Raw genomic sequence first — 24,868 nt, forward strand, 5'->3', positions numbered from 1 at the left:
AAGTACACTCTTTCATTCACTTCATTAATTTCTCATTTTTTAGACCTACTGAACTGTTAATTATATTTCAAAGTTTACTCAGAAATGTGAGTTCACATGGAAAAAACACATGAGGCAACACCATTACTGGCCAATTTCCCAAATCAACAATACCCTTTATTTTGAGCCAAGATGAGACCTTCTGTATAATTTATTGCATTTCCAATGATCCTTCTCAGACAAATATTAAATCATTTCATTGGTTTTTTATCAAGAAAGAAAACAGCTCTATGTTCTTTTGAAAAACAGCTTCACTGAAATGGAACAGTACAAAAAATAGAGCCACGAAATAGCCAATTCATAAATTATGGAAACTATCAATTTTAGATAAGAATGATATAAACCTAATGTTCATTGACCTGTTGTTCATATCTTCTGCATATGCTGTAAATTTCCAACTACGGACCTTCTCTTATAGCAAGTAATCAATTCAAACCACATCACTTCATCTTTTAAAATCATACATGTTTGACATTTTTATTTCTAAGATAAGGCTTCACCGAGACAAAACTTCCTTTCATTTAGTTGTAGAGTGTAGTTTCCTGAGAATTGCTATTTATAAAACTTCTCTTCAATGAATTTATAAAATGGATTTTGTTAATTACATATTATTAAGGAAAAATTCTACTATTTTGTAGAAATGATATTTTTCTTATAGAAACGATAAGCCTTCTTCTTTTACAAAAATAAAAGTAACCATTATTTCTGATTGGCTAACATTTATAAGAAAGAAAAAGTGCCTTGGTTTGTTTTCTCTTAGAATTAAAATGCTTAGGATCAAAGTTTTGGTTATCCAAGAGTATACATTAAATATTCTATGAGAATATAGTCATTCAGAGTTCAGAGATTGAGAACCTCAACTGTTTAGAAGGCCTCAATTCCAAAAGTAAGGTTTAAGAAGATTTCAACTAAGAAAAATCTCTTCAATGTGTGCAAGTGGAACTTTCCTCAAATTCTCACCTAGAAAATTAACTGTATGTAAAATAAGAAAGCAAATTAGAAGAGAGAAACACCCTATAACATGGGAAAAAAATGGCAGTTGACAGTAGAGAGAAGGGAAAGAGCTATCAAAATACACAGAAGATCTGGAGATCCATAGCAGAGCATCTGTAGGGGAAAGGATATGATATCTGAGACATGCTTCATAATAATCCAAGTTTGCAGAGAATCAAATGAGAGGTATAAATGAGACAGGTTTGGTCATGTGTTGTTTATGGAAGCCAGGTGATGGATAAAGAGGGTTTATCACAGTATTGTCTCTACTTTTGTACATGCTCAAAAACTTCATTAACAAAAAGTAAAACAACAAAAACAAATATGGAATTATAAGCCAGTAGTCCCTGAAGATATCAATTAGTTATGAATAATCTCCTAATAGCCCAATTCAAAGGTCTTTTTTCTGTTCTCATCTTACATGATCCCTCCACAGAATGACACTGCATTACACTTTTCCTTAAACTCTGTTGTCTTGTTCCCCAAACTTTCTGACTCCTTTTCTCTCAGTCTCTTTAGCTGTTTCTTCTTCCTTTGCCTGCCTCCAAAGTTAGGAGATCCTCAAAGTTCCTGTCTTTTCAAACAAATGGACAATTGCAAGGCGTTAATTACAACTACATCCCAATGTCCCTCAAACTGCCATTTTCTACCCCCAGCTCTCAGGTGCACTGGAAGCGTGTTTCCCATGCTTACCTTGGATTACGTTCACCACTTGGGTAAATAAAAAGACCCCTCAAATTCTACTCCATCCTCTTCTTAGCTGTAGATGAGTACTCTCAACTTTGCTTTATATATCCACTTAGGTCTCCTACTGGTACCTCAAAGTCAATATATAAGTTTGAAAAGAAACCCAATTTATCATCGTTCTCTCCATTTCTCCACTAAAAACAGTAGCTCTCCTCCCAGCTTTCTTCTTTCTTCTAATGGTACCCAATTACCCAGGTGTCAAAGTCATGTTTGTCTGGGCCCTCTTTCTTCCTATCCTTTCACTTCTATTCCCCCTATTGCTACCACGACGGGACTCCTTCAGCTCTCATTACCTCTTTGCTGGGACTACTGCCAAGGCTCCCTCACTGGTTTTCCTTCCTCTGGTCTCTTCTAGCTTCAACCCATTACATAGAGTTACCAGATTAATATTCCTGAAGACTATCTCTAAAGATTTCACTCCCTGCTCAAAAATCTTTGATGCATCCCTGCCTAGTAAATAAATCTAAGTTCTCTGACCAGATAGTCAAGCCTTTACATCACCTAAGCTCCAGTCAAACTGAACTCTGATGGCATTTTATTTATCCCTCTATGAAGAAAAGGTACCCTTTTCCTTCTGCTAGCTACCACAGCTAATTCACTGTGGGTCTTACTTCCGCCCAAGAATTGAAGCTGTTGAAGGGCGGGGACCTCCCCAGAGAAAACAACACAGTAGTGTTTGTGAAAGAAAGGAAATAAGACTTCAGAATAAAACCAAATTAAATTTAGGCTACAAAATAGTATTTCAGTTCTCTCTCCTACAGATGTTGCTTTTCCAATATGTGTACATAAAATCTATTTCTTACCTGTTATTACATTTATATCTGGGTACTGGTTTTCACAGAGCTCAACAGCTTTACTATCCTTCTCAAAAGCCTCTCGAAGTTCTTTCTTGACTGCTGCCGAACCACATAATCGGTAAAGGCCTACTACCTAGAAATAAAATTATGGCCACATTCTGTAAATTTGATAAAAAGAAAATGTAATTGTACAGTATGTATAAATCACATAAACTTGGCAATCAACTATGTTCTAATGGCATTTAATTAAAAATACCTCAAACACAGCTTTTGAAATCTCACCACAGACTATATTCATTAGTTTAATTAGAACATTCCGTTCTTTCATTTAAATTCAAACAATATACTATGATTTCTGTAGTGCTGGCTGTCTTACCTTAAACAAAGATAAATCTCTTCCGTTTAGTTTTATATGTTCAACCAATATCTCCATGCCCCAAGATGCCCTTTTATATGCCCTTTTATATCTTTTGCTCTAGACTGAAGTAACACAGCACAGTGGTTAAACAGGGGTCTTGGATTCGTAAAGAAAGCCCCACTCCATCATTCCTCGCTTGGTGAATTTGGGCAAGTTATTTAATCTCATTAAAACTCAGTTTATGTATCCACAAAGAAGTATACACTACTTGAAATAAGGTTCCAGTATACTATTTGCATGAAGTTACCTTTTTAGGGAAAAAAAAGATTCTCAGGAGGAAACAAAAGCAAACCTAGGATTTTTTAACTTATCAAATTAATTGACTATAAAGTGATAGAGGAAATTCAATTAAAATAACATATTAAAGGTAAAATAAAATCTCTAGTTCAAATGTATATAAGATGCATGACACCATCCACCTTCCCCTCAAGCTACACTAAAAAAATTTGTTTTTTAAACAGTTCATACAGGTTCTAAAATAGCAAGTCTTAAGAAGTTCACTATGAATTCTTGAGAAGAAATCAACACGGTATCTGTAAAGAGAAAACATGCCTGATTAAGCAATTGGAGTTTTTCAAAAGAATAAACCTTCAAGAAAATTAAGGAAAATAAGTGGGTGTCACCTATACTTCATATTATAGACTATTTAGGAAGTTCAATCACCTTGAAGTGAAGGAAGTTATGGATAAAGAAGTTATTTCAAGATAGAAATAAAGTAAAAACAAACAACGGGGATCCCCAAGGATTTGAATTAGGAATCACTTTAAAATGTTATAAATGATCTAGAGGAAGAAATCACAAATGAACTTTCCAGGTTTACTTATGACACTAACTTCTTCTGAGTCATCAAATAATTGATAGAATATACTATAGAAGGTGGGAAATACAGGATATATAGGAAAACTGTCAATATGGATACAGGGATATTTATCCAAAATATTTGAGATGATAACTATCAAGTATTAATTGAAAGATAGTAAGGAACCTACAGTTATTTCTAGGAGAAGGTAATGCAAGGTGCTGCTACATTCAAAAGGATCAGTATAATATGGGAAACCAGGGAATGTACTGAGGAAAAAAAATTCAAATTTCCTACTCTTATCCACATTCACAGTGCATTCACATTGAGAACAGCATATGCTATGCTGGTCACATCATTGCAAGAAAGACATGGTAGAACTGTAGATGATCCAGAAAAATGAAACTAAAATATTGAACAGGATCAAAGGAAACGCTATCACATTAGACGAAACTAACTTGAGTAGAGCCTTTCTGGTGTAGGCATACTTAAGTGTCACAAAATCCCATAATAAGGATGTATCCCTTGAACTTGAGAAGGAAACGAGCCTAGAACAAATTGAAGAAAGGAATACTTCAATAGTAAGTAATAAATTATGGACCATGTTATCCCAAAAGCTGAAATTACAAATACATATTTTTTAAGGTGAATAAAGGAAGGAAGATCTAATATAGATATTCCAAGGAAAGGATATTTTAAGATATATCCCTAACTTCAGAGGCTGACTTTTTGAATCAAACACTTGAAGTACGTGCTTGATGCTTCCATCAGAGAGAGACTCTCTACTGGGTAGACCACGAGTATGATTTCTATAGCAATTTTTCCCTTTGGAAGCAGGAGATGGGTGACAGTAGCATTCAAAGCATTTGGAAGATGCCACAAACTATTTTGGTATGACTATCAAAACCTGATTTGCATGGTGAAAAAAAACAAGAATAATTACTGACTAAAAAGGTAAACAATAGATGACTGGAAATATGGAAGGAAGCTGGAGCATTAGGAGAAGCCGCTCTTAATAGAATGCGGCATACACTTAATAATTGTTGAGGAGGTAAACGGAGTGAATGTATTGTTCTTCAAGCTTCCAGTTCTCCAACTAAGTAACGTGTGCACAGAGTAAAGAGCTTACTGTGAGAATCAAATAAGAAAAATGCAGGTGAAGCCTCTTTGTATACTGTAAAATACTACAGAGATAGGAGGGCTTGCTGTTACAAAAGGCTGATTGAAATGTATAAAGATCACTAGCCTTAAAATCAGAAAATTTAGTTTTAAATTCCAGCTCCACCATTACTAAGTCTGTGATATGGGTATTACTAATAATAACTAATATTTATTGAGTGCTTAAAAAAAAAGGCAAACAAGAGCCAGCCCTGATGGCCCAGTGGTTAAAGTTCGGTGCCCTCACTGCTTCAGCGGCCTGGGTTTGGTTCCTAATTGTGGAACCACACCACCCACCTGTCACTTGCCATGCTGTAGTTGCAGCTCACACAGAAAAACTAGAAGGACCTACAACTAGAATAGACAACCATGCACTGGGGCTTTGGGGAGAAGAAAAAAAAAAAGAAAGAGGAACATTGGAAACAGATGTTAGCTCAGGGTGAATTTTTCCCTGCAAAAAAAAAAGGTAAACAAAATTTAAGTAGTGTGCTGTTCTGTAAAATGCAGTGTAAAATGCAGGCACAATAAGCCTCTTTCTGTGTGTGTCAGAGTGCAGGGGGCTTGGAGAAGCAAAAGAGATAAAACAAAAAAGGTGTTTAAAAAGTGCAGTTTCAGGGCTGGCCCTGTGGCTGGGTGGTTAAGTTCAGCATGCTCTGCTTTGGTGGCCCATGTTCACAGGTTCAGATCCTGGGTGTAGACCTACACCACTCCTCACCATACTGTGGTGGCAGCCCACATATAAAGTGGAGGAAGACTGACACAGATGTTAGCTCAGGGTTAATCTTCTTCAGCAAAAAAAAAAAAAAAAAAAGTACAGTTCCAACTGTACCTTTTTTACTTCACAGGAAATAATTCTTTATTAAAATAAATCTCTCTAAATGTTAAGTATAGAAATAAAAAGCACTGTTTTCTTGGCATTTAAAATAAGTTTCAATAGTCTTATACACCTGCTCTTTTAAAATATTTCAGAAAATAGACTGTAAAAGTACAGTGCTATTTGAGTTACTTAATTTAATATTCAATTGTAAAAGTTTCTGTTCAGTAATTAGCTGTAAAACCTGCCTAATCTCTGACTTCTCTACACGCTGCCTGAAAAAAATATGGAGGAAAAATAGAACTTTATGAAAAAACTAACTGGACCCAATGTTGGATTGCAAACTAAAGGCCTCATTCCCACCGAGACAACACAAACTCAACCTGATAGATTCACATATCTGAGAAGACATTTCAAAAGTTTAGATGTCCTACTTAGCTTCAGGAACCTATTGCATCTATTTTAGAGATACAAGCAAATAACGCCCACAGAGATTAAGTGATTTGCCCAACATCACACAGCTAATAATCGGAGGAGAAATCAGAATCCAAGTCTCTTGCATCTTAATACAAAACTCCACTAACTTATGCTGTTTCTACAGTTTCCATGTTAAGTTCAAGGAAGGCTATTTTAAAATCCTTTCTATATATAAAGAAATTCACATTCCAGATTTTGTGATATTTACCCTTGACATTTATAACGAATGTTTTAAATTCTGATAGCACTAAAGTAGAAATGTCTCAGAATATGGTGATTTTTAGGCTTAATTTGTGTTGCAAAAATGAGTATAAACAAACATTAATGTACAACTGAAATTTCACAAGACTGTAACCTATCAATAACTCAATTAAAAAAATGAGTATAAACAATTACTTGTACCTCAGAATAATATCCTCAGTGATATGCTGATTCTCACTGTCATAATCTATACGTATTAATGAAAATAAAGAAAGATAAGGTCTACTAACTGGTTAATATTTACATATCTTGTTATAAATAAGACCAGGTTTTCTGTTTGTTTTAATGGGCTGTTTTCACCTTATTTAAAAGGAAAAGAGAATGAGATGTGTTTTATTAGTAGGACCTCTCCTCATCCTCCATGCTATCCCAAAGTTAAGAGACAGATAAGCTTCTGCTTTCCAAAGATGAGGCAAAGTAGAGAATAAGGGCAGGGAGTCAATTTTAAAAGTGAAGAGGAGTTACAAGATTCACTGTTGGAACTCTCTACCACAGGAATGTCAAACCAGCAGAAACATTCCTTAAATTAATTAGTTTTTGCCTATGTTATCAGCTCTGGCTTTTCCCAGGAATGCCATTGTAAAGCAATCTTGATCTCTAGGCATATGGTGCCTGCAGCTCTGTATCAGCATAAACTGTGGAACCATCTAGCCTGCTCTCCATCATTGACAACATAGGAGAAGGTATGAATTACACCCTAAACAGTAACGCAATAAAAATAAAGAATAGGAATGAGAAAATGTCTACATTAGATTTGTTATACCTTACCTTGAATTCCTTCCCCTAAGACTTACTATAAATAAATTTAATTAACTAATTAGGCAAAGAGATAAGGGGGTAGTTGAGAAACACAGTGAAATAATACCTGACAGCCTCTTTTTTCAATTTCCATAACACATTTCTGTATCAGGAGTGGCACCATCAATCCTGTATTCTCTTTCTCTACAACTTTTCGAATATCAACACCAAATATTTCTGGCTCTCGATTTATATCTAGTCCATGAAGAGAATTCTCCCACTGTTCCAAAAGAGTCACTTTCACATAAATAAGACCTCTCGGTTCAAGTTTGACAGCCAACTGATGTGTCTTTGTCACTCTGAATAAGGTGGGGAGAACAACAGTCCCGTGACAACACACTCGATTTTTTCTTGGAGTGGGTTCCCAACTGAATACTACTAATTTCAAATGCTGCGCATTTTCAATTTCTATGTTGAAAGTGTGATCCATGTCTAAAAACGTTGTCCGACACGTGAGCAAAGCTGTTCTTGCTTTGTTTACTGAATCCACCTGAATTGCACAAAAGACATCTTTCGAATCTATCCGAGGTGGTTTTAAATCCTCAGCACCATAGAAATGCACACTCATGAGCCCAGAAATATACTGTGAACACTTAGGTTGATCAGAAAAGCTATAATGTCTAAAAGCATCAATGTCTATTTCATTCTTGCTACAGATGTTTGGAATTATTTCTTTTCCTTTTCCAAATTTGTTTTCAGATCCATGTTTGCTAGATTTAGTTATAAGCTCAGGTGAATCTCCATCACTGAGGTAACCTCCTTTGCAGGAATACTTAGAAGTCACAGAGGTTTTCTTCTGGTAGCTGTGCTGAGAAGATACACTGGTATCTAGATGATATCGACTGATAACATTCCTCCTAGCAGCTGTGGTTGTGTTCCCAGAAGAGAGAATCACACTATGATGAATTCCTTGACAGTTACATTTAGACAAGGAAGGGGCACTATCTGCACCGTGTACGTAATTCAAGGTTCCCTTAACGCTCAGTTTTCGGCTAAGTTCTGGCAACCTTTTCATTTTCATGGAAAGTTTCCTCACAGTTCGTGGAGATTTTATTTTATCTGGGAAAGACCAATTAATTGAACTGCCTTTTTTCATAGGGCTAGGGCTTGGAGAAGATGGTTCTATAACTCCCAAATCAGTCTTACTTGTAGCAGCTAGGATCCCAGGACCTTAAAAAAAAGAAAAGATATTATAAGTTGATATGTTTTCATTCCTACTTTTACTCCTACTTTATAAACCATCAACTTAACAGACTCACAGGGACAAAAATTCCTCCCTTGTCTCATCTCAATAGGGAGACTTAGTTATAAGTTTAGGTGCCTCTCCATTAACATATTTAAGCAGAATATCAAGGATCTCCAAATGGCTTACAGTGAGCAGCAGCATCTTCCTCTCCATCTGCATTTCTATTCTGAAGGTCTGGAGGAAGGGTAATATAGGCGCCTTTTTAAAGCTTTCCCACTGAAATATACTTCAGTGAGTACGTTATTTTATAACTGTAAACAGCGAATATCAGAGGAAATTTGGAAAGCTTCTTATTTTAATGTTTATTTTAACATATTAAAACACTTATTTTAACACATTTCCTATTTTAACATGTTTACTTAGAAATCCTAAATCTTACTATAAGAATGTTTCCTCTACAATCCTCTAAAAACTAAATTTTATCGCATAACAGTGCTGGTTTAAAAGAAAGTTAAAAACAAGTTTATAATTTTGACAACAATGAGCCCCTCCTTATTCTAAAATTCTATTAGAACACTTCACCAAATATTATATAGAATAAACTCTAGACAACCAAGAATAACCAAATATTGAACATCATAAATCTAACTAAATAATTTTCAAAACGGTAAAGACATTTTCTTTCTTGTTTTATTTGTATACAATAATTCCCTAGAATTTCAAAAGCTAAATTAGGGCCTTTCCTTGTAATTTCAACATATTAAACAACAATGCAGAGATATAAATAAGTTTTCTTATAATTTTCAGTTTTCATAAAGAACAATGCATTGAAATGTTTTTGAATTTTCCTCCACACAAAAATAGCTTCATTTTTTTCTTAACGTCAAAATTATCGAGGTTTACAAAAAGTTTTTAAAAGATACAAAAAAGTATAAATAAAGTAAGTAATAGCCTAAACTGCACTACTAAGAGATTAAGCATTGTAAATACCATGGTAAAATACTACTACAAGTAGTTTAATATGAAATGATTAATATTTAATTATTAAAAATTAAATATTTAATTATTAAATTAATATTTAATTATTAAAGCCAATAACACCAGCCAACATTTATTGAGCTAGACAACATATGAAAAATTAATTTAATACTTAGTATCCACAGATTCTCATTTAATTCTCATAATAACCCTATGAGTTAAGATACCACTAGCTCCCTATTCTCCAGATAAGGAACCTACGCACAGAGGTGTCTAATTTGTCTAAGATAACATAGCTAGTAAGTGGCAGAACCAGGATTCAAACCTAAGCATAGTTCTTCAGAGCCAGTGCTCATAAATACTACACTTTCAGCCTCTCCATCCTTCTAAACATTTTTCTGTCCATATTTTTAAAGACGTTTTCTCAACTATTATTAAGAAGTTATTCTATTTAACCTTAAACTTTCAATCTCCCAGTAAAAAAAAAAAATGTACAGACTAACCAGTTTCATTTTTATATTTGAACCTGTTCCTAGTAAGCTTTCAAACAAAGCAAAATTAAAAATCTTCTAAAATCTATTATTATACAAATTTAAACTGTTGCATTAAAGAAACAAGCTAGTATTATCCCAATTATTTAAAGTTTAAATTAACTTTTCCTACTTTATCTAACTATTCGTTATAAAGATCCCTAATGACCCTAATATTGGAGGCTACTCTACACTATACTAGAAATGAGAAAAAAAGCTTTATTCATTTTAAAAATCAATAGGTTAAATACCCTTTCCATAAAGTATCAATACAATATTCTCCCTCCACCCCTCTTTATGTGTCTAATAACAAAGAAGTGGTTTCTTTAGAGAGAAAGGACTATTTTAAGTATGCCTGCTAGGCTTTTCTGGTAAGCAACTAATAAGAAATGGAGTGTTTGATAAACTAGACAAAGCATTGCCTTGTACTGTAAATTGCAGTACAGTTCTACTGGTTTACTGCTCTAAAAATTCTATGGTATCAGAGACCTGCTTTAGTCTACAAGCTATCTATTTTGTCACAGCATAAAAAAGCTCCCCAGTATACTGAATTGCTCTGTTTCATTAAATTATTAAGGAGTTTAATCTAACATTCTGACTTCTATTTTACACATTGTACATTAAATATTTCCATTGAAGTCCTTAACTAATTATTAAAATGAAATACTGTATATGTTAGCAATTTCTACTGCAGACAAGACTGAATTTATTAAAACATAAATGCTTTGTTTTTAAAAAGTCCAAGAGGGAAAATATTACCAAATTCAACAATCACTTAAAATTAAACTACAATTGTACTAATCAAATTACAGACTTGCTATATGGGGAAAGCAGAAAATGAAAATATTTAAACATAAACTTATGACGCAGGCTAGAATCAAGTGAAACTGGCACACTCCTTCAGCACCTGGAACAGTAACGGGCAAACCGCAGAGACTCAGCATTTATTGAATAAATGAATTATTCAACCAACCAACCAATTGTTGGCTGCCTGCAAATTGGTAAACATTTTAGGAAATACAATAAAGGAATTACCAATAGTAGTTACCGGCCATAAAGACCCAGTAATGAATCTAGTACTCAGTCCCAAGGAAGCAAAAAAGATCCTAACGAAAATCATTGCCACAGTAGTGGAGGAAACAATCTATTAATGCCCAACATTAGGGAACCGGTCAAACAGACTAGGGCACGTCAACCCAATTAAATACTATAAAGACTGGGAAACAATAACATTAATTTTCATGAATAATACAGGATGAAGATACAAGTAAAAATAGCAAAAACCAAAAATAGTCCACTATGATTGCAACTAGACAAAAGACACATGTACATCTAGAAGTTAATAAGCAAAAAAAGTCCTAATTCTGTTATGATTAAAAAATTGTTTATATTCAAAATACTTTAGCTCTCCTATTCCTTGATCAAAAATTTATTTTGAAATTCGACCATTCTCTTTGCCGATTTCTCAACAGTCTTCTGCCAATATTGCTAAAGAAAACAGATCACTAGGTAACTTTTCTGATCAAACTTAAACAAAAGGAGACAGCATATAAATAAACTGTCTAAATACTTCCTTTGGTTAATTTAGGATTGTGCTTATTATATTTTAATAATATGTTTAAGAGAAGAATGATAGTAAGGACACAGAAATGACAGCCCTATTGTACTTACAAGTTTTGGGGGGTCTTTTTGTAATGTCTGTCAGTCTTTCCAGCTTCACAATTTGCCACAGACATAAAAAAAGTTTAAAGGCAGTAACCTAAATCAAAGTGTGTATCACTTTAGACAGTGGCTTTCTAGCTTTGCTCTTGTCCTCATTCCCTCTTGCCTTTTGGCAACATTTCACAGGCATCACTATCTGCCATACCCCTGCACGCCTTCCCATCACTCCATCCTGATCACAGCCTGTGTTCCAAACTGTTATTTTACATAGTATTTGTTCCTCTCTCCATCCAGACTACAAAAGAAACAAACATTAACTCTGGAAAATCAGTCTACAATTAGAAATGCACACACACACACAGTTTTAATTACCTTCAATCCCAACACCGCCGGGAGGGGGGTTAGACTAATATTTCTAGTATAGTTTTCAGTGCTTCTTTTAAAATTGACATCATACAGGACACACTGTATTATAACTTGATTTTTCTCTTAACATAACATTTACTCCGCCTCCTCATATCTCAGAGAAAAGGATACCAGCCACAAATACCAGGTGAAATTCAAGGTGAATTATCAAGCCTGCTACCACTATGGGCAAGTGGAGCCTAAACGCATGAGAAAACTCTGAGAAACAATGCAGATTTATCCCACTCAAGGGCAGAGAAGCTGGGGTAGTCCTACCCAACTCCTGTCAGTCCTGGTTGAGAGGCCCTCCTAGGCTCCCTCTACCACTTCCAGAGAGAGCCCTCCAGCAGAGATGCAGATACTGATGGTTGGAATAGGCTGTCTCCATTTAAATAAGTAATAAAACCCAAGGGATATGGACACGGTACTGACAGCATCTGCTATACCTCACATCTTCGAATATTCTGTATCATTTCAAATTTTATAAATTAAAATGACTTCCTATAAAACATAATTACTTTCTATTCAACATCTGATATTTGCAACTAAATGTGCCATATGCTTTGTTTCCTGGGTAGGGTACCTGGGACTAAATTTGAAAAGAAGCACATCACAAAACCGCAGGCAATCAAGGAAGAATAAAATCATTAGGATGAACCACATGAAATGCTGTTTTTTGCAGATCAAAAACAGTTGAATATTAGCAGCTTCATATGGTTCAATGTACTATGAATCAAACTTCAATTACTTGCTTTCTGGGTTCCCTAACTATTGCAGAACCCATCGGCAAGGTATTTACTTCTACCTCTCATTTCTTTTTCTCTTCTCCTTTTCCTTGTTCATGAGGAAACATAGGCGTAAAAACACAAACTAATGACTACTGGTACACTAAAAGTACAACTTCTCACCTGTGGCCAGACTAAGTGTGAGCAAATGAATGAATGAATGAATGAAGCAAAATATGATTTACATAAAGAATATATCTTTCTCTTCTACTCCTCATGTTTCCATTCTTTCAACTAAAAGAAAAATTACTATCTCAAAAGACTGACATACTGGGGCTGGCCCCGTGGCCAAGTGGTTAAGTTCGTGTGCTCCGCTGCAGGCGGCCCAGCGTTTTGTTGGTTCGAATCCTGGGCGCAGACATGGCACTGCTCATCTAACCACGCTGAGGCAGCGTCCCACATGCCACAACTAGAAGGACCCACAACGAAGAATATACAACTATGTACCGGGGGGCTTTGGGGAGAAAAAAAGGAAAAAAAAAAAAAGACTGACATACTAAAGCACACCAGAAGACAAAACCAAGACTGTGATAGGAATAATTAAACCACCACATACATAAAAATGTTTATAAACTTTTTTGAGTTTATTTTCATGAAAATACATTCACTTTGTAAGATAAAGTACATAGCTATGACAGACATCTCTATTTAGTTTTAGCTACTACCAAAGATTTGGAAAACGGAGAAGAAAGAAAAGGCAGATACATGCTCATCTTTACCTGCAAATGGAGATTTCACCAAGGGAGTGTCCTCCACCGTTATACCTTCTTGTGTCTTGTGTCCAAGCCTTTGCTTATACTGCTGCCCAAACCCTGTGGAACGGATGGAATCTACAGAATTCGTTCCATTTGACTGTGTGGTCTGAACATCGCCTGTGTGTTCAGAGGAGCAGAGCGAGTCTTCAGTACGCTGCTCTACTTTCATTAGGTTGCTACCAGGTAATACTCTCAAACCGACAGCAGGAAACTTCAGAACAGCAGAGTTGGCCTCACCCAAACTCAAAGCATTTGATATCCCAAAGTCATCATCCTCAGGAATGGGGTTGTACCATATTTCTCCTTCATCATCTGCATCATTTTCCTCATTAAAGTCTAGAGAACAGTTTCCTGATAATGAAGAATTTGTAGCATTACACACCACATATGTACAATATTCTTCAGATGATTTGAGGAAAGGTCGTGATAGCTGATGTTTAGGTAGAGAGAGGGGGGAGACAGATAAATTACTTATATCTTGGCATTTCTTATTTTCTTCTTCCAAATTAAAAGATCTCAGAGTACTCTGATATAGCCAATTGCGTTTCTTTGACACAGTAATGCTGTTAAGTGGCTTATGACCTCTGAACCCAATATTATCCTTGAGATCTTCAAGTTCTCGTCTCTTCATTGTAGACCCATACATATTTTCAAATAAATCTGTTTCAAAGAAAAAAGGAAGGTAGAATGTAACGCCTGTATACCAGGAAAGACATGTCCCTTGAGACCGGTTATTAAAACACTATCTTTAAAAAGAAAAAAGAAAAGTAGTATTAATCACATTCAAAGATTAAAATTGAACAAGAAAATTTTTGGATTTTTCTACCTAAAAATGACTTCTATTATTTAGAAATCAGATTGCTGGTATAAGTGTCACAAGAATTCTAAGAAAAAGGATGAACAAACTCTGAGACTGCCTTTATAAACAATCACGTTTATAAAGAGCTAACAAAGCCTTCTCTAAGCAAAACACACTTTGTAAAAAGCTTATATAGGATGCTCTGTATACAGCATGGCTTCAATTAATATTTAAATAATTTTAAACTCACTACTACAAGGACCAGAAGTCTTCAGAAAACACAGGTAATGTTCTTACCTTTTCAGACAAAGATTAACTTTGAATAAAAATAAGTGTGACTTACTTCATACTAAATGCCTTACTGATTACTAAAATTTCAAAATAACATTTATTTCTTAACCATAAAGTACAGTAGTATCTTATGCAGGGTTTAAGTTCTAAATATCTAGGGCAAAAATAAAAATAAAAATCCCTTAAGCAGGCCCAGATTAGAAGCAGGTATCCTGTCTCATGAAGCACAATACAGCTATTGCTATTGGCCAGGCACACACCTAAGCAGCAAGAATATATGGATGAAGAAAACAGTCTCTGCCCTGAAGGAATTTGCAGGGGGGAACATCAAATACTGAGATATGTGTGTGTGTTAATATAATGAGATAAGACTCTAATAATGTATATATAACATTAATTCCACATAAAGAGGAAAAATATTTATGCTTCCAAAGAGTGGTCTAAAGCTGGCTCCAATAACAATCAATAAGCTAAATATATATCATAATACTAATTCACTACATACAATTAAAAAAAAATAACATTTCTTAAAATTTAAGATCATGCCAGGCTTGTGAATTAAGGAATTATGGTCTTATACTACTTCGGGAATGTGGTTGATTCATCTTAGTATTACAGCAAGTAAAATATAATAGTCTAATACCACAGAGTGATAAAAACATGTTCAACTATGAGGAGCTTAATAACAATAAAAAAATCAGCTTCATGCATAATCATGGCTTTCAGTAACCTCCCTTCTACTGAAAAAAATCCTTTAAAACATGTACATTTGGGGGGCCAGCCTGATGGCATAGTGTTTAAGATCGCACGCTCCACTTCAGTGGTCTGGGGTTCGTGGGTTCAGATCCCAGGCACAGACCTACAGGCCACTTATCAAGCCATCCTGTGGTGGAGTCCCACATACAAAATGGGGGAGGACTGGCACAGATGCTAGCTGAGCAACAATCTTCCTCAAGCAAAAAGAGGAGGATTGGCAACAGATGTTAGCTCTGGGCCAATCTTCCTCACTGGAAAAAAAAAAAAAAAGAGGTAAATTTGCCCTTTTTTAATCCTATACATTACCCAACCAACCAGATTAATTACAAAAAAACCCCAAAAAACCTTAAACACAAACTAGTTTTCAAGTTCAATTAGTTCCAGAAGCAGGAATAGACTAGGAATCAGAAGGGAAGGAAGCTCCCATGAACAAACACCTACTATGCCAGACATTTATTTACTCAGCAAATACTTACTGATTGCCTATTACGTGCCAGGAACAAGAGAGAAAGCAGTAAGGAAGCCCTTAACCTCATTTAACCTCCTCAACAATCCTGAGACAGGTATAATTATTTCCATGAGCTTCAAAAAATATGAGGAGTATGGTCAAGGTGTTAGCCCTAGGATTCAAACTTAAGCCTGTCTAACCCTGAAATCCATGCTCTTACCCATCTCCCCACACCATGATATCCACTAAACATAGGGAAGTAGGCAACCCTCTGAACATGGCAATAATGTCAACCAGTTAACCCTGTAGGGTGGCTGCTGGTAAGGATTAAGTGAGATAATGTTCAAAATACTTTGAAAACTATATAGTACTATTCAGAAAAGTCAAGTAACTTGCCCAAGATCACCCAGATGGTGAAGGGAAAAGGCAGCACTCAAAATAAACTCTTCTGACTGCAGAGTTCATAGCTGTACACCTGGGCTACCACTAAGGGATACCCACCTCTCTCTCCAGGATTTAACATGCAAACACGTAACAGATATTCAATAAATATCTTGAATTGATTTCGTTTGATTTAATTAATGAAAACCTGAAGATTCAAGTCTTTCTTTGGTTCTGTGTCCTTTACACTTAAAATTCAGAACTGAAAATCAACACATACTCAGGCATCATTGAGGCTCCTGGGTTTTAATGACCATATCCTCTTGCCAAATGCATTAAAATCTAGATCAATTTCACATTTTAGCCCAAATCCCATATTATTTAGTACCATTTCAGACCTTCGCAGAATATTATACGTAGTTTTGACACAATTATAAACTTGAAACAAAAAGTATAAAATCATACAACTTACAATGGCTATGAGCCACATCTAACATTACCTTTTTCTCAGATGTCTCTCAAAACATGCAAAATTTTATATAGACACATTACTTTGAGTTCTATTAGAGTTTTTTGACATACACTATATATAAAATAAACAGACTTTTACTAGTACTACACTCCAAGGAACCGCAATGAGAAAAATAAAGCTAACAGCATCCCATATTTAAGCCAACTGATACTTCTATTGACATAAGCATTTAACGAGGGTGTAATATTAAAAGGCATAATTACACTGTGAGATACACTGCAACTATTTTTCATGAAACTCCAAACTGCAAAAACTTGAAACCAAATAGTCTGACTGCTATTGCTGAATATTTCAAAATACATGATGCTGAAGTTTAAATTTAGAGACAAACAGGTGCATTATTAAAATTTCTGATAAAGGCCAAATTGATTTAGTTATTTTAAGTGAATATAAGCAATACATTATTTAGGGCGGCAAATTTTACTGAGAAACTATTTATAAATAATTTAAAGCTTTTCACTTATATCTCAGTTAATTAAATAGATGCATATAAATGTAAATTATACAGAAATGGAAAGCTATTTGCAATCTTCCCTTCACTCCCTTTTTGTGCTAAAATTAATCTTAAACCCTACTGGCATAAATTTAAAAATTACCTTTAGCTTCAGATTTTACACACACACATGCATGCTGAAAGAAGGCACAAGTAAAAAAAATATAAAAATAAATGTGCAAAGTTGCAAGGCAAAAAAGTCTATTCTCTTGCAACTACACATTACAGTATAATTATTCAATTCTATCTAAAGTCATTTTACTTTGAAAACCTAAAAGAAAATGTAGAAGTGGCAATTAAAAGTTTTCACTCAAAAAAATATTCTAGGGGCTGGCCCAGTGGCACAGCAGTTAAGTGTGCAGCGGTTAAGTGCACACGTTCCACTTCGGTGGCCCGGGGTTCGCCGGTTCGGATCCCAGGTGCGGACACGGCACCGCTTGGCAAACCATGCTGTGGCAGGCGTCCCACGTATAAAGTAGAGGGAGATGGGCATGGATGTTAGCTCAGGGCCAGTCTTCCTCAGCAAAAAGAGGAGGATTGGCAGCAGTTAGCTCAGGACTAATCTTCCTCAAAAAAAAAAAAAACTCTATATAGTGGTGAACTACTCAAGCCAATTTTATGCTCTCAACTATTATTTCTTAATAAACCTAGATGACTTACTATTACCAAACATTTAACTAGTGAGTGCCCAGCTCAAAATCATCAGCAAACTTTCTGAAAAATTATGTACTTGAACTCTCATTGAAAATGTACAGTATCTACAGACATCTTTTCATCATTTTTAACTTTCTAATGCAGAAACAAACTCTGTTGCTTTTGCTTACTTCTCATTAAAAATCCTAAATAAAAGTATTCTTATGAACGTCGTGTTAGAGTTTAAATAAATACAAGCAGTGCTGCTTACAGAGTCAAGCCTGGCTGCCCAGATGAAATGACTATAATAAACTTAAGCTTTAGGTTTATATGAGTGTGTTCAGACATATGTCTTTATCTTTCCTGGATAAATCTAAATGGGGTAAGGGGTACAAGAAAAAGGAAAGAAGTGCTTTTTGTATCTTATTTTTCCTCCCTTGTGACTAGCAATAAAATCCCTTAAGAAAAAAGCTGTGTGCTAGCTTTGGGGACAGGAAAGTAGAGAAGAAAACTTTGAGACTGTTTTTAGTTCCACAAAAGTAATGGGGAGGAGCAAGACAAAAGCAGCACAGAAGGAAAGATGAGCAGAATTAATAAGTGTCCCTAAAGGGGGGAACTCTAGTTCAATTCCCAAAGCTCCTCAAGGCAGTACCCCGCAAGTGATCCTTTCATTCTCCATCCAGAATCCTGCTGATGTGGGGCAAGGCAGTACTCTCCTCACAAAGTCGGCTTGCCTTTCTCCTGATAACAGTTAACTAAGCACCAGGCATGGAACCAAATGGATTATCTTTCTTCATCCTCACAGCAACCTGAGGACTGAGGCAAGGCAGGGCTATGCCTGTCCAGTAACAAGCCTGGTAAGTGGTGGAGTCTGATCAGAAAACAAGAAAATCTATTTTGTTAACCACTGTTCTACGTGGCCTCCTCTCTTGCAGATTCCAAAATATCACTTTTCTTAGTACCAGACGAGACCAATATGGAGGGAACTGCTTAAACTTGTCACACACAAGTAGTAATCATAAATTCACACAAATAAAATTGAAGCAGAAAGAGCTCAAACAGTTTGCTCTAATAGAGGTTAGTTTAAGTATCAAGTATCAGAATAAAGGAGAAAAGTAGAATGCTTTTACAAAACTTTAACAAACTTATCAAGATAGGTAACCGGCGGCACTGAGAACCTTAGAACCTTACTACTCAAAGCGTGTACCAAACAGCAGTACCTACACTGCCAGTTTATTAAAATGCTGAATCTCAGGTCCCACCCCCATACACACTAAATCTGCAGTTTAAGATTTTCAGGGAGTTCATATGCACATGGATTTGAAAAGCACAGCTCTGTAACAGTCAACCACAGTTTGAGTGGCACAGGTCTAGAAAATAGCCTTAGTAATTCTCAAAAACTAAACACCACTTAGAAATATAGGACTTTCAAATCAACACAACATTATTTTCTGCTGAATTTGTAGTTCTCAGAGTTTTCCTGCCACCAGCAACTCTAATGTTCTATGGCACTCTTCCCCCCGCAAAAAAACCCAGAAAACTGGACTTGCGTCTAAGGCCACAATGACAGAATTTCTCAGAGAGGAATTTAACACTAGAAGACAGTCAAAAATTATATGCCTATTGCTACTACTCTTGAAGAGGGCTAATACATAAAAGAATTAGTTGGAAAGGTTCATCAAGATAATGCAGCTCACAAAGATAATAAATTAGAGATACAAATAATTGAGAAAAGAGAAATAGATGGCAATCTGCATTATAAGTGTCAACTTTCTTTAAGATATAATGCACAAGATCACACATCTAATTAATACTATTTTACAAGAATTGTCTAAAGATTTTAGACAAAATATTAACAAGTTACATGCCCTAAATTTTTTCTTTCATAGATCATGAAGCAAGAAAAGTAGAGTCAAAGCAGGCTCATTATTTTCTGAAGTAGTAAAAGGCCAAAATAGCTCAACCTGGTACTTTTGAATTTATTTCTGAGTACTATATGCTAATTAAAACTTATTTATAAAGACATAATGAAGTATAGTTAGCAAATAGGTTAAAATTCCTTTGTAACCTTAAGACTTGCAGAAACTTGATGATACTTACTATGTGTAATGACTTTAGATGTCTTAAATAATCATCTCAATTAGGAACAAATTGGCCAATCTGTGAACACTACATACCCAACTGCATCAAATCACTGACATTATTACAATATCAAAAGTTTTAGTGGCTCTTAGTAAGAGCCAGAAATCAAAACAAATTTTGGCTTCCATTTGTTAAACAGTCTCAAAAGTTTCCAAAATATCTAAGTAGATTAGGTATCTCTATCCCATTATATAGTTATTCTGTTTTACAAATTCTAACTATAACTTTATTTTGAAAAAAATACTCACAAATGATATCATATAGAAAAATGTGATATAAGCCTTTTAGACTATTTAACATCTTTATACAACCAAGAATGTACTGTTTCATCTGGACTGCCCAATTAATTTTTTAGAAAACATGGTTTAAAAGTAGAATCCAAGTAACATCAATTTGAACTAAGTAAACACTTAAAGGTAAAAGTTTAAAATGGATGTAGCATTAATTAAAAAAAAAGTCTTAAAACCTATTGTAGGATTCCTCCATCTTCTTTGCAACTTTGGGGGAGTTACTTACCCCTCTAAACCTTGTTGGAATCCATCCATCTCCTCAATTCAAGCAACTTAGCAGAATTAAGTGAATCAAACCTCTAAAGAAGTTTAGAGTCTCTTTGACCTTATACAAACAGGGCTTTTGGAATCATAAAGACCGGAGTTTGAATCCACATAATAGATGGAATTCAGATACTAGCATATACAAACCACATACTAGTTTGAGTGGCCTAGGGCAAACTACTTACCCCTCTGTTTCTTTTGTTGTTGTTGAATGACAGCTGTCATACCTCCATTGGGGGGAGTAATAAAGATTATATTCGAACCACAAGAAGTATCCAGAATGGTTTTAATAAGTACAACTAACCTTCATGAAAAATAGTGTAAAAAAAGTAAATTCTCCAAATCTATACTAGATAGACATTGCACAAATTATTTTTACTTTTTCCTAGAAGATGAACTGGTGCTAGGAAAGGAAATAACATCTAAGAAAGTTGTTTAAACCAAAGATTATTGAAGCTTTTGCTTAGATTTCTTGTAAAATATCTAAAATACTAAAATGGGGTAATTCTAATGTTTCATTTTAATTTCTTTTAAAGTTAGTTTCACTTAATTAGTGTCTCAATGAAAAAAATCAATGAACTCATTCTTAAGAGTTACTACATTTATTATTACTTGAAAATCTTTGAATGTTTACACTATAACTGAAGGCATTAAAAGTCATCATATGGTACATGTTTAACCTTTGCAACAAGAGTAAAAAATACCTGACTAAAGTTTTATACAGATTTGTGTTATGGCCAACATTTAACCATCGTACAAAGGGTTAACTAAACCAAAATCAGAGAAGGTAAAGATATAGTGGCAATAAAATGTAATAAATGATTACAAATACTTGACTCTTGGAAATGCACATTTTAATGTGAACTTAGCAAAAAGTACATGTCTCGTCGCAAAAAATTTACATTCTACTACTCTTTTATTCAAGTGAAATGGAATAAATTTGAAGGAAAAAATTGACAGGTTAGATTGGATTAGAGATTTATAGATTCGAAAAACCTTTTCAAGTCTGTAGACACTTTAAATGAATCATTTGAGAGGGCAGCCCGGTGGTGTAGTGGTTAAGTCCCAGTGCTCCACTTGGTGCCCAAGGTCAGAGGGTTTGGATCCAGGATGCGGACCTACACACCACTGTCAAGTCCTGCTGCTGTGGTGCCCCACGTGAAAAATAGAGGAGACTGGCACAGATGTTAGCTCACAGACAATCTTCCTCAAAAACAAAAAGAGGAAGATTGGCAACAGATGTTAGCTCAGGGCCAATCTTCCTCACCAAAAAAAAAATAAAATAAATGAATCATTTGATTTGTCCTCATTGTATAATTAGAAGTTTTGTGAACTTTGTTTCTCCCCACTGTTTTTGTGTTTACTGGTTAAACAAGGTTAATGTGTATAAACCCAGTCCTGTAAGATTTCTAATTCTTACCAGAGAAACTGACAAGTACTGTGAAAACTTTTTACATTTCAGCATTTAATATTTTTAAAATTATCACTGACACCTGAGTTATTATGTTCACTAAAAGTCTTTACATTTAAGAGTAGTTCGAAAGATCATGTTGGTTTTGGCTCAGTTTGAAGGTACTACTTTTAGAAGAGAATTTTTGCTATTTAGAACATAATTAAGAGATTTCCAGAATTCATAACCTAAATCTTCTGGGAAAATTAAAAATCACGACATACAAAATAGGCAGCAAAATCCTATTGGAAGGACATATATACTTAAGTTTACAAATGACTTTAAATGTCTGCACTTTCTTAACAAGTACATAAGGGCCATTTGTCTTTTGATTAAAATACTAGGGCCCTTGATTTTCCACAATAAAAAGCTTACTGACTTTGCTGGGTTTTTTGTGGGGGGGGGGGGGTGGGGGTGAGGGGATGGAAAGGTGGAGAAAAGAAGCACAGGAAATCCTACCTGACTAAAAAGAAATTTTACTCTGGTAGATTTTTGGTTTGGTTTGGTTTGGGTTGCGTGTAAGTGTCTGTATGTGCGGGTGCCTGGAAGAGACAGGGAAAAAAGGTGTAATGAGAAAAATGACAGTTTATGAAGCCCATAAAGTCTACCTTGGATCAAATTCAAATGCACAAACTTTACAAAAGTCTATGGATTTGCCTAGAGCTACAAAGAATAAAAATCAAGGCGGCCCCGCCCAACTCTAAACCTACTAAAAGCGTGTGATGAACTTAACCTTTACTCACTGTTGTGCTTAGGAGTAGAAACACGGGTTCTTAGAGAAGAAAAAACAAAAACTCCAAGTTCCTCATGCCACTGTCTTAAAAAAAAATAAAAGGCAAAACGAGTGAATGCATTATCCAAGTACCCTCGACATCGAATTAAGCTGCCACTTACCTGACACTTGCTTTGGCACGGACACCCACCTGTCTGCAAAAACAGAACCTATTCTTCGCTCTTTAGCCAGAAGCCCAGTTGGTAAACACTACGGCTCGAAGTGTGCGCATTTTGATTGCAAAGTGTCCTACCTGTCAGCGTAATTCTTTGGTCTGGAGGCACCGCGAGGACATGGCTTTCTCGCATTTTCAAAGCGCCCAAGTGTGGAGAGCTTGCCTGCGTTCCTGTGACTTTGGGGGCTGTCCCACGGGCGCGACCCTTCATTCCCAGGGACAGCAGGCGCCCTTTGTACATCCACTTCTGCAGCTTCTTGACTGTCACCGCGGGCGGCCTGAGGAAGGGCAGCCCCTCCTGGCCGTCCCCTTCGCCGCTGCGCAGCCCCGAGGACCCCGCAGCGTCCCCGAAAGGGCTTCCCGAGGAGCGCCCGGGCTGCGAGGAGCTGGGAGGCGGGAGGCCAGACGGCGCCGCGGCCCGGGCGCTGCCTCCGCTCCAGCCGTGCATCCCGCCTCCACGTGGCGGGGGCTCGTCCCGGTCCCCGCGCCCGCCGCACCTGATCCAGCTGTCGCTCGGCCACCGCTGGAAGGAAGGCGGCTGGGCGCCCACCCGGAGGCTCTCGAGGCTTCTGCTGCAGGACAGTCGCATCCGAGGAGTCCGCAGGCGGCCTCCCCCCGACTCCCCCGGAGGCGACCGGGGCGGGGACACCTGCTGCCAAGGGCGGCCGCCGCCTCCCCGCTCCCAGTCCCGAGGGCGGGCGGGGCGGTGGGCAGCGCCGCAGGGGGAAGGCGGCTGGCCCCGCGCCCCGGCTCCCGCAGGGCAGCTGCGATCCGCCCAGCCGTGGCCGCCCCGCCGCGCGCCCGAGTCAGGGGGCAGGTCGTGCATGGCCTGGATCAGCAGATAATAGGCCTCTCGCAACTGGGTCTGCAGCCTGCCCGTCTCCAGGCGGCCGCCCTCCGCCCGCGGGGTGGAGCCCGCCGACGGGGGAGGCGGGGGCCGCCGCTCCGCCTCCGCCCCCTCGGGCGCGGGCTCCGGCGCGGGCGCGGGCTGGCAGCCGCCGGGCAGGTTCTCGTAGTAGTCGGCACCGTCCTCGTCGTCGTCGCGGTCGCCCTCTCCGCTGCCCTCGGAGCCCGGCGCGGGGTGCGCAGAGGCGCGAGGGCGCCCGCGGCCCGGGGGGGCGGCCTCCTTCCCGCCGCGCGGCCGAGGCCCGGGCGCCCCCGCCTGTCCCGCTCGCCCTCCCGGCCCCCGCGCCTCGGGACCCCACGCCTGAGGCGACGGCGGGGGCTGCTCCCGGCTCGGCCCGGCTCCGCCGGGGTGCGCGCGCGAGGGGGCCGAGGAGGCCGCCACGGTAGCTGCCGCGGCAGCCCGGAGCCCGAGCCCCCCGGCAGCGCGGGGACCCCGCCTCCCCCGGAGCCTGGACAGCGTCCTCCTCAGAGGGTCCGCCATCCCCTCCGCCTCAGCGAGCAGGCCCGCCCCTGGCGCGGGGAGAGGTCGGGGCCCCGCTCGGGAGAAAGCCGCGCTCGCGGAGGCGGCGGCGGCGGCGGCTCCCCATGACCGGCGCTGGCCCTCGCGGGCTCCTCACATACTTGGCATAACTCTGCCGCTGGAAGGGGGAGGGTAGCGGCGCGCACGGCGCATGCCCCGGAGCCCGGGCCGCGACGGGGCGCGTGGGCCGCGGCTGCGGGACTGCGTTTGGAGGGTGGGCGCGGGGCGCGGCGGGACGGTGGGTGAGGGTGAGCACAGGAGCTGTGGGGCGCAGGGCCAGTTGAGGCTGCAGAAAGAAGGAGCGGGAAGGGGTCTGGGTTTGGAGGCTGCAAAGCCTCGGTGGGGGAGACGGAGAAAGGGAAAGTGCCCTCCTGGCTGCCTCTCCATCACCTTCGCCACCCTCCCCATTGCCAC

General features: G+C 38.1%; 1 protein-coding gene across 4 annotated transcripts in view; it reads right to left on the minus strand.

Annotated features, from left to right (window-relative positions):
* The window catches only part of SYDE2 (synapse defective Rho GTPase homolog 2), a 48,327-nt gene extending 23,780 nt beyond the window's left edge, over window positions 1-24,547 (minus strand). For 3 of the 4 annotated variants that reach the window (XM_014830114.3, XM_014830117.3, XM_044749150.2), the window contains exons 1-4: window positions 23,107-24,547; window positions 13,567-14,262; window positions 7,369-8,471; window positions 2,583-2,709 (exon numbers count right to left, since the gene is read on the minus strand). In XM_014830114.3, coding sequence (XP_014685600.3) covers window positions 2,583-2,709; window positions 7,369-8,471; window positions 13,567-14,262; window positions 23,107-24,415 — 3,235 coding nt within the window. In that variant the 5' untranslated portion in view covers window positions 24,416-24,547. The remainder of the gene's footprint in view (window positions 1-2,582; window positions 2,710-7,368; window positions 8,472-13,566; window positions 14,263-23,106) is intronic. The other variant, XM_070486745.1, reaches the window with a different exon arrangement.
* Window positions 24,548-24,868: the final 321 nt, after the last annotated feature.

The sequence above is a fragment of the Equus asinus genome, chromosome 16, assembly GCF_041296235.1.
Source record: "Equus asinus isolate D_3611 breed Donkey chromosome 16, EquAss-T2T_v2, whole genome shotgun sequence".
In the NCBI taxonomy this organism is placed as follows: Eukaryota; Metazoa; Chordata; class Mammalia; order Perissodactyla; family Equidae; genus Equus; species Equus asinus.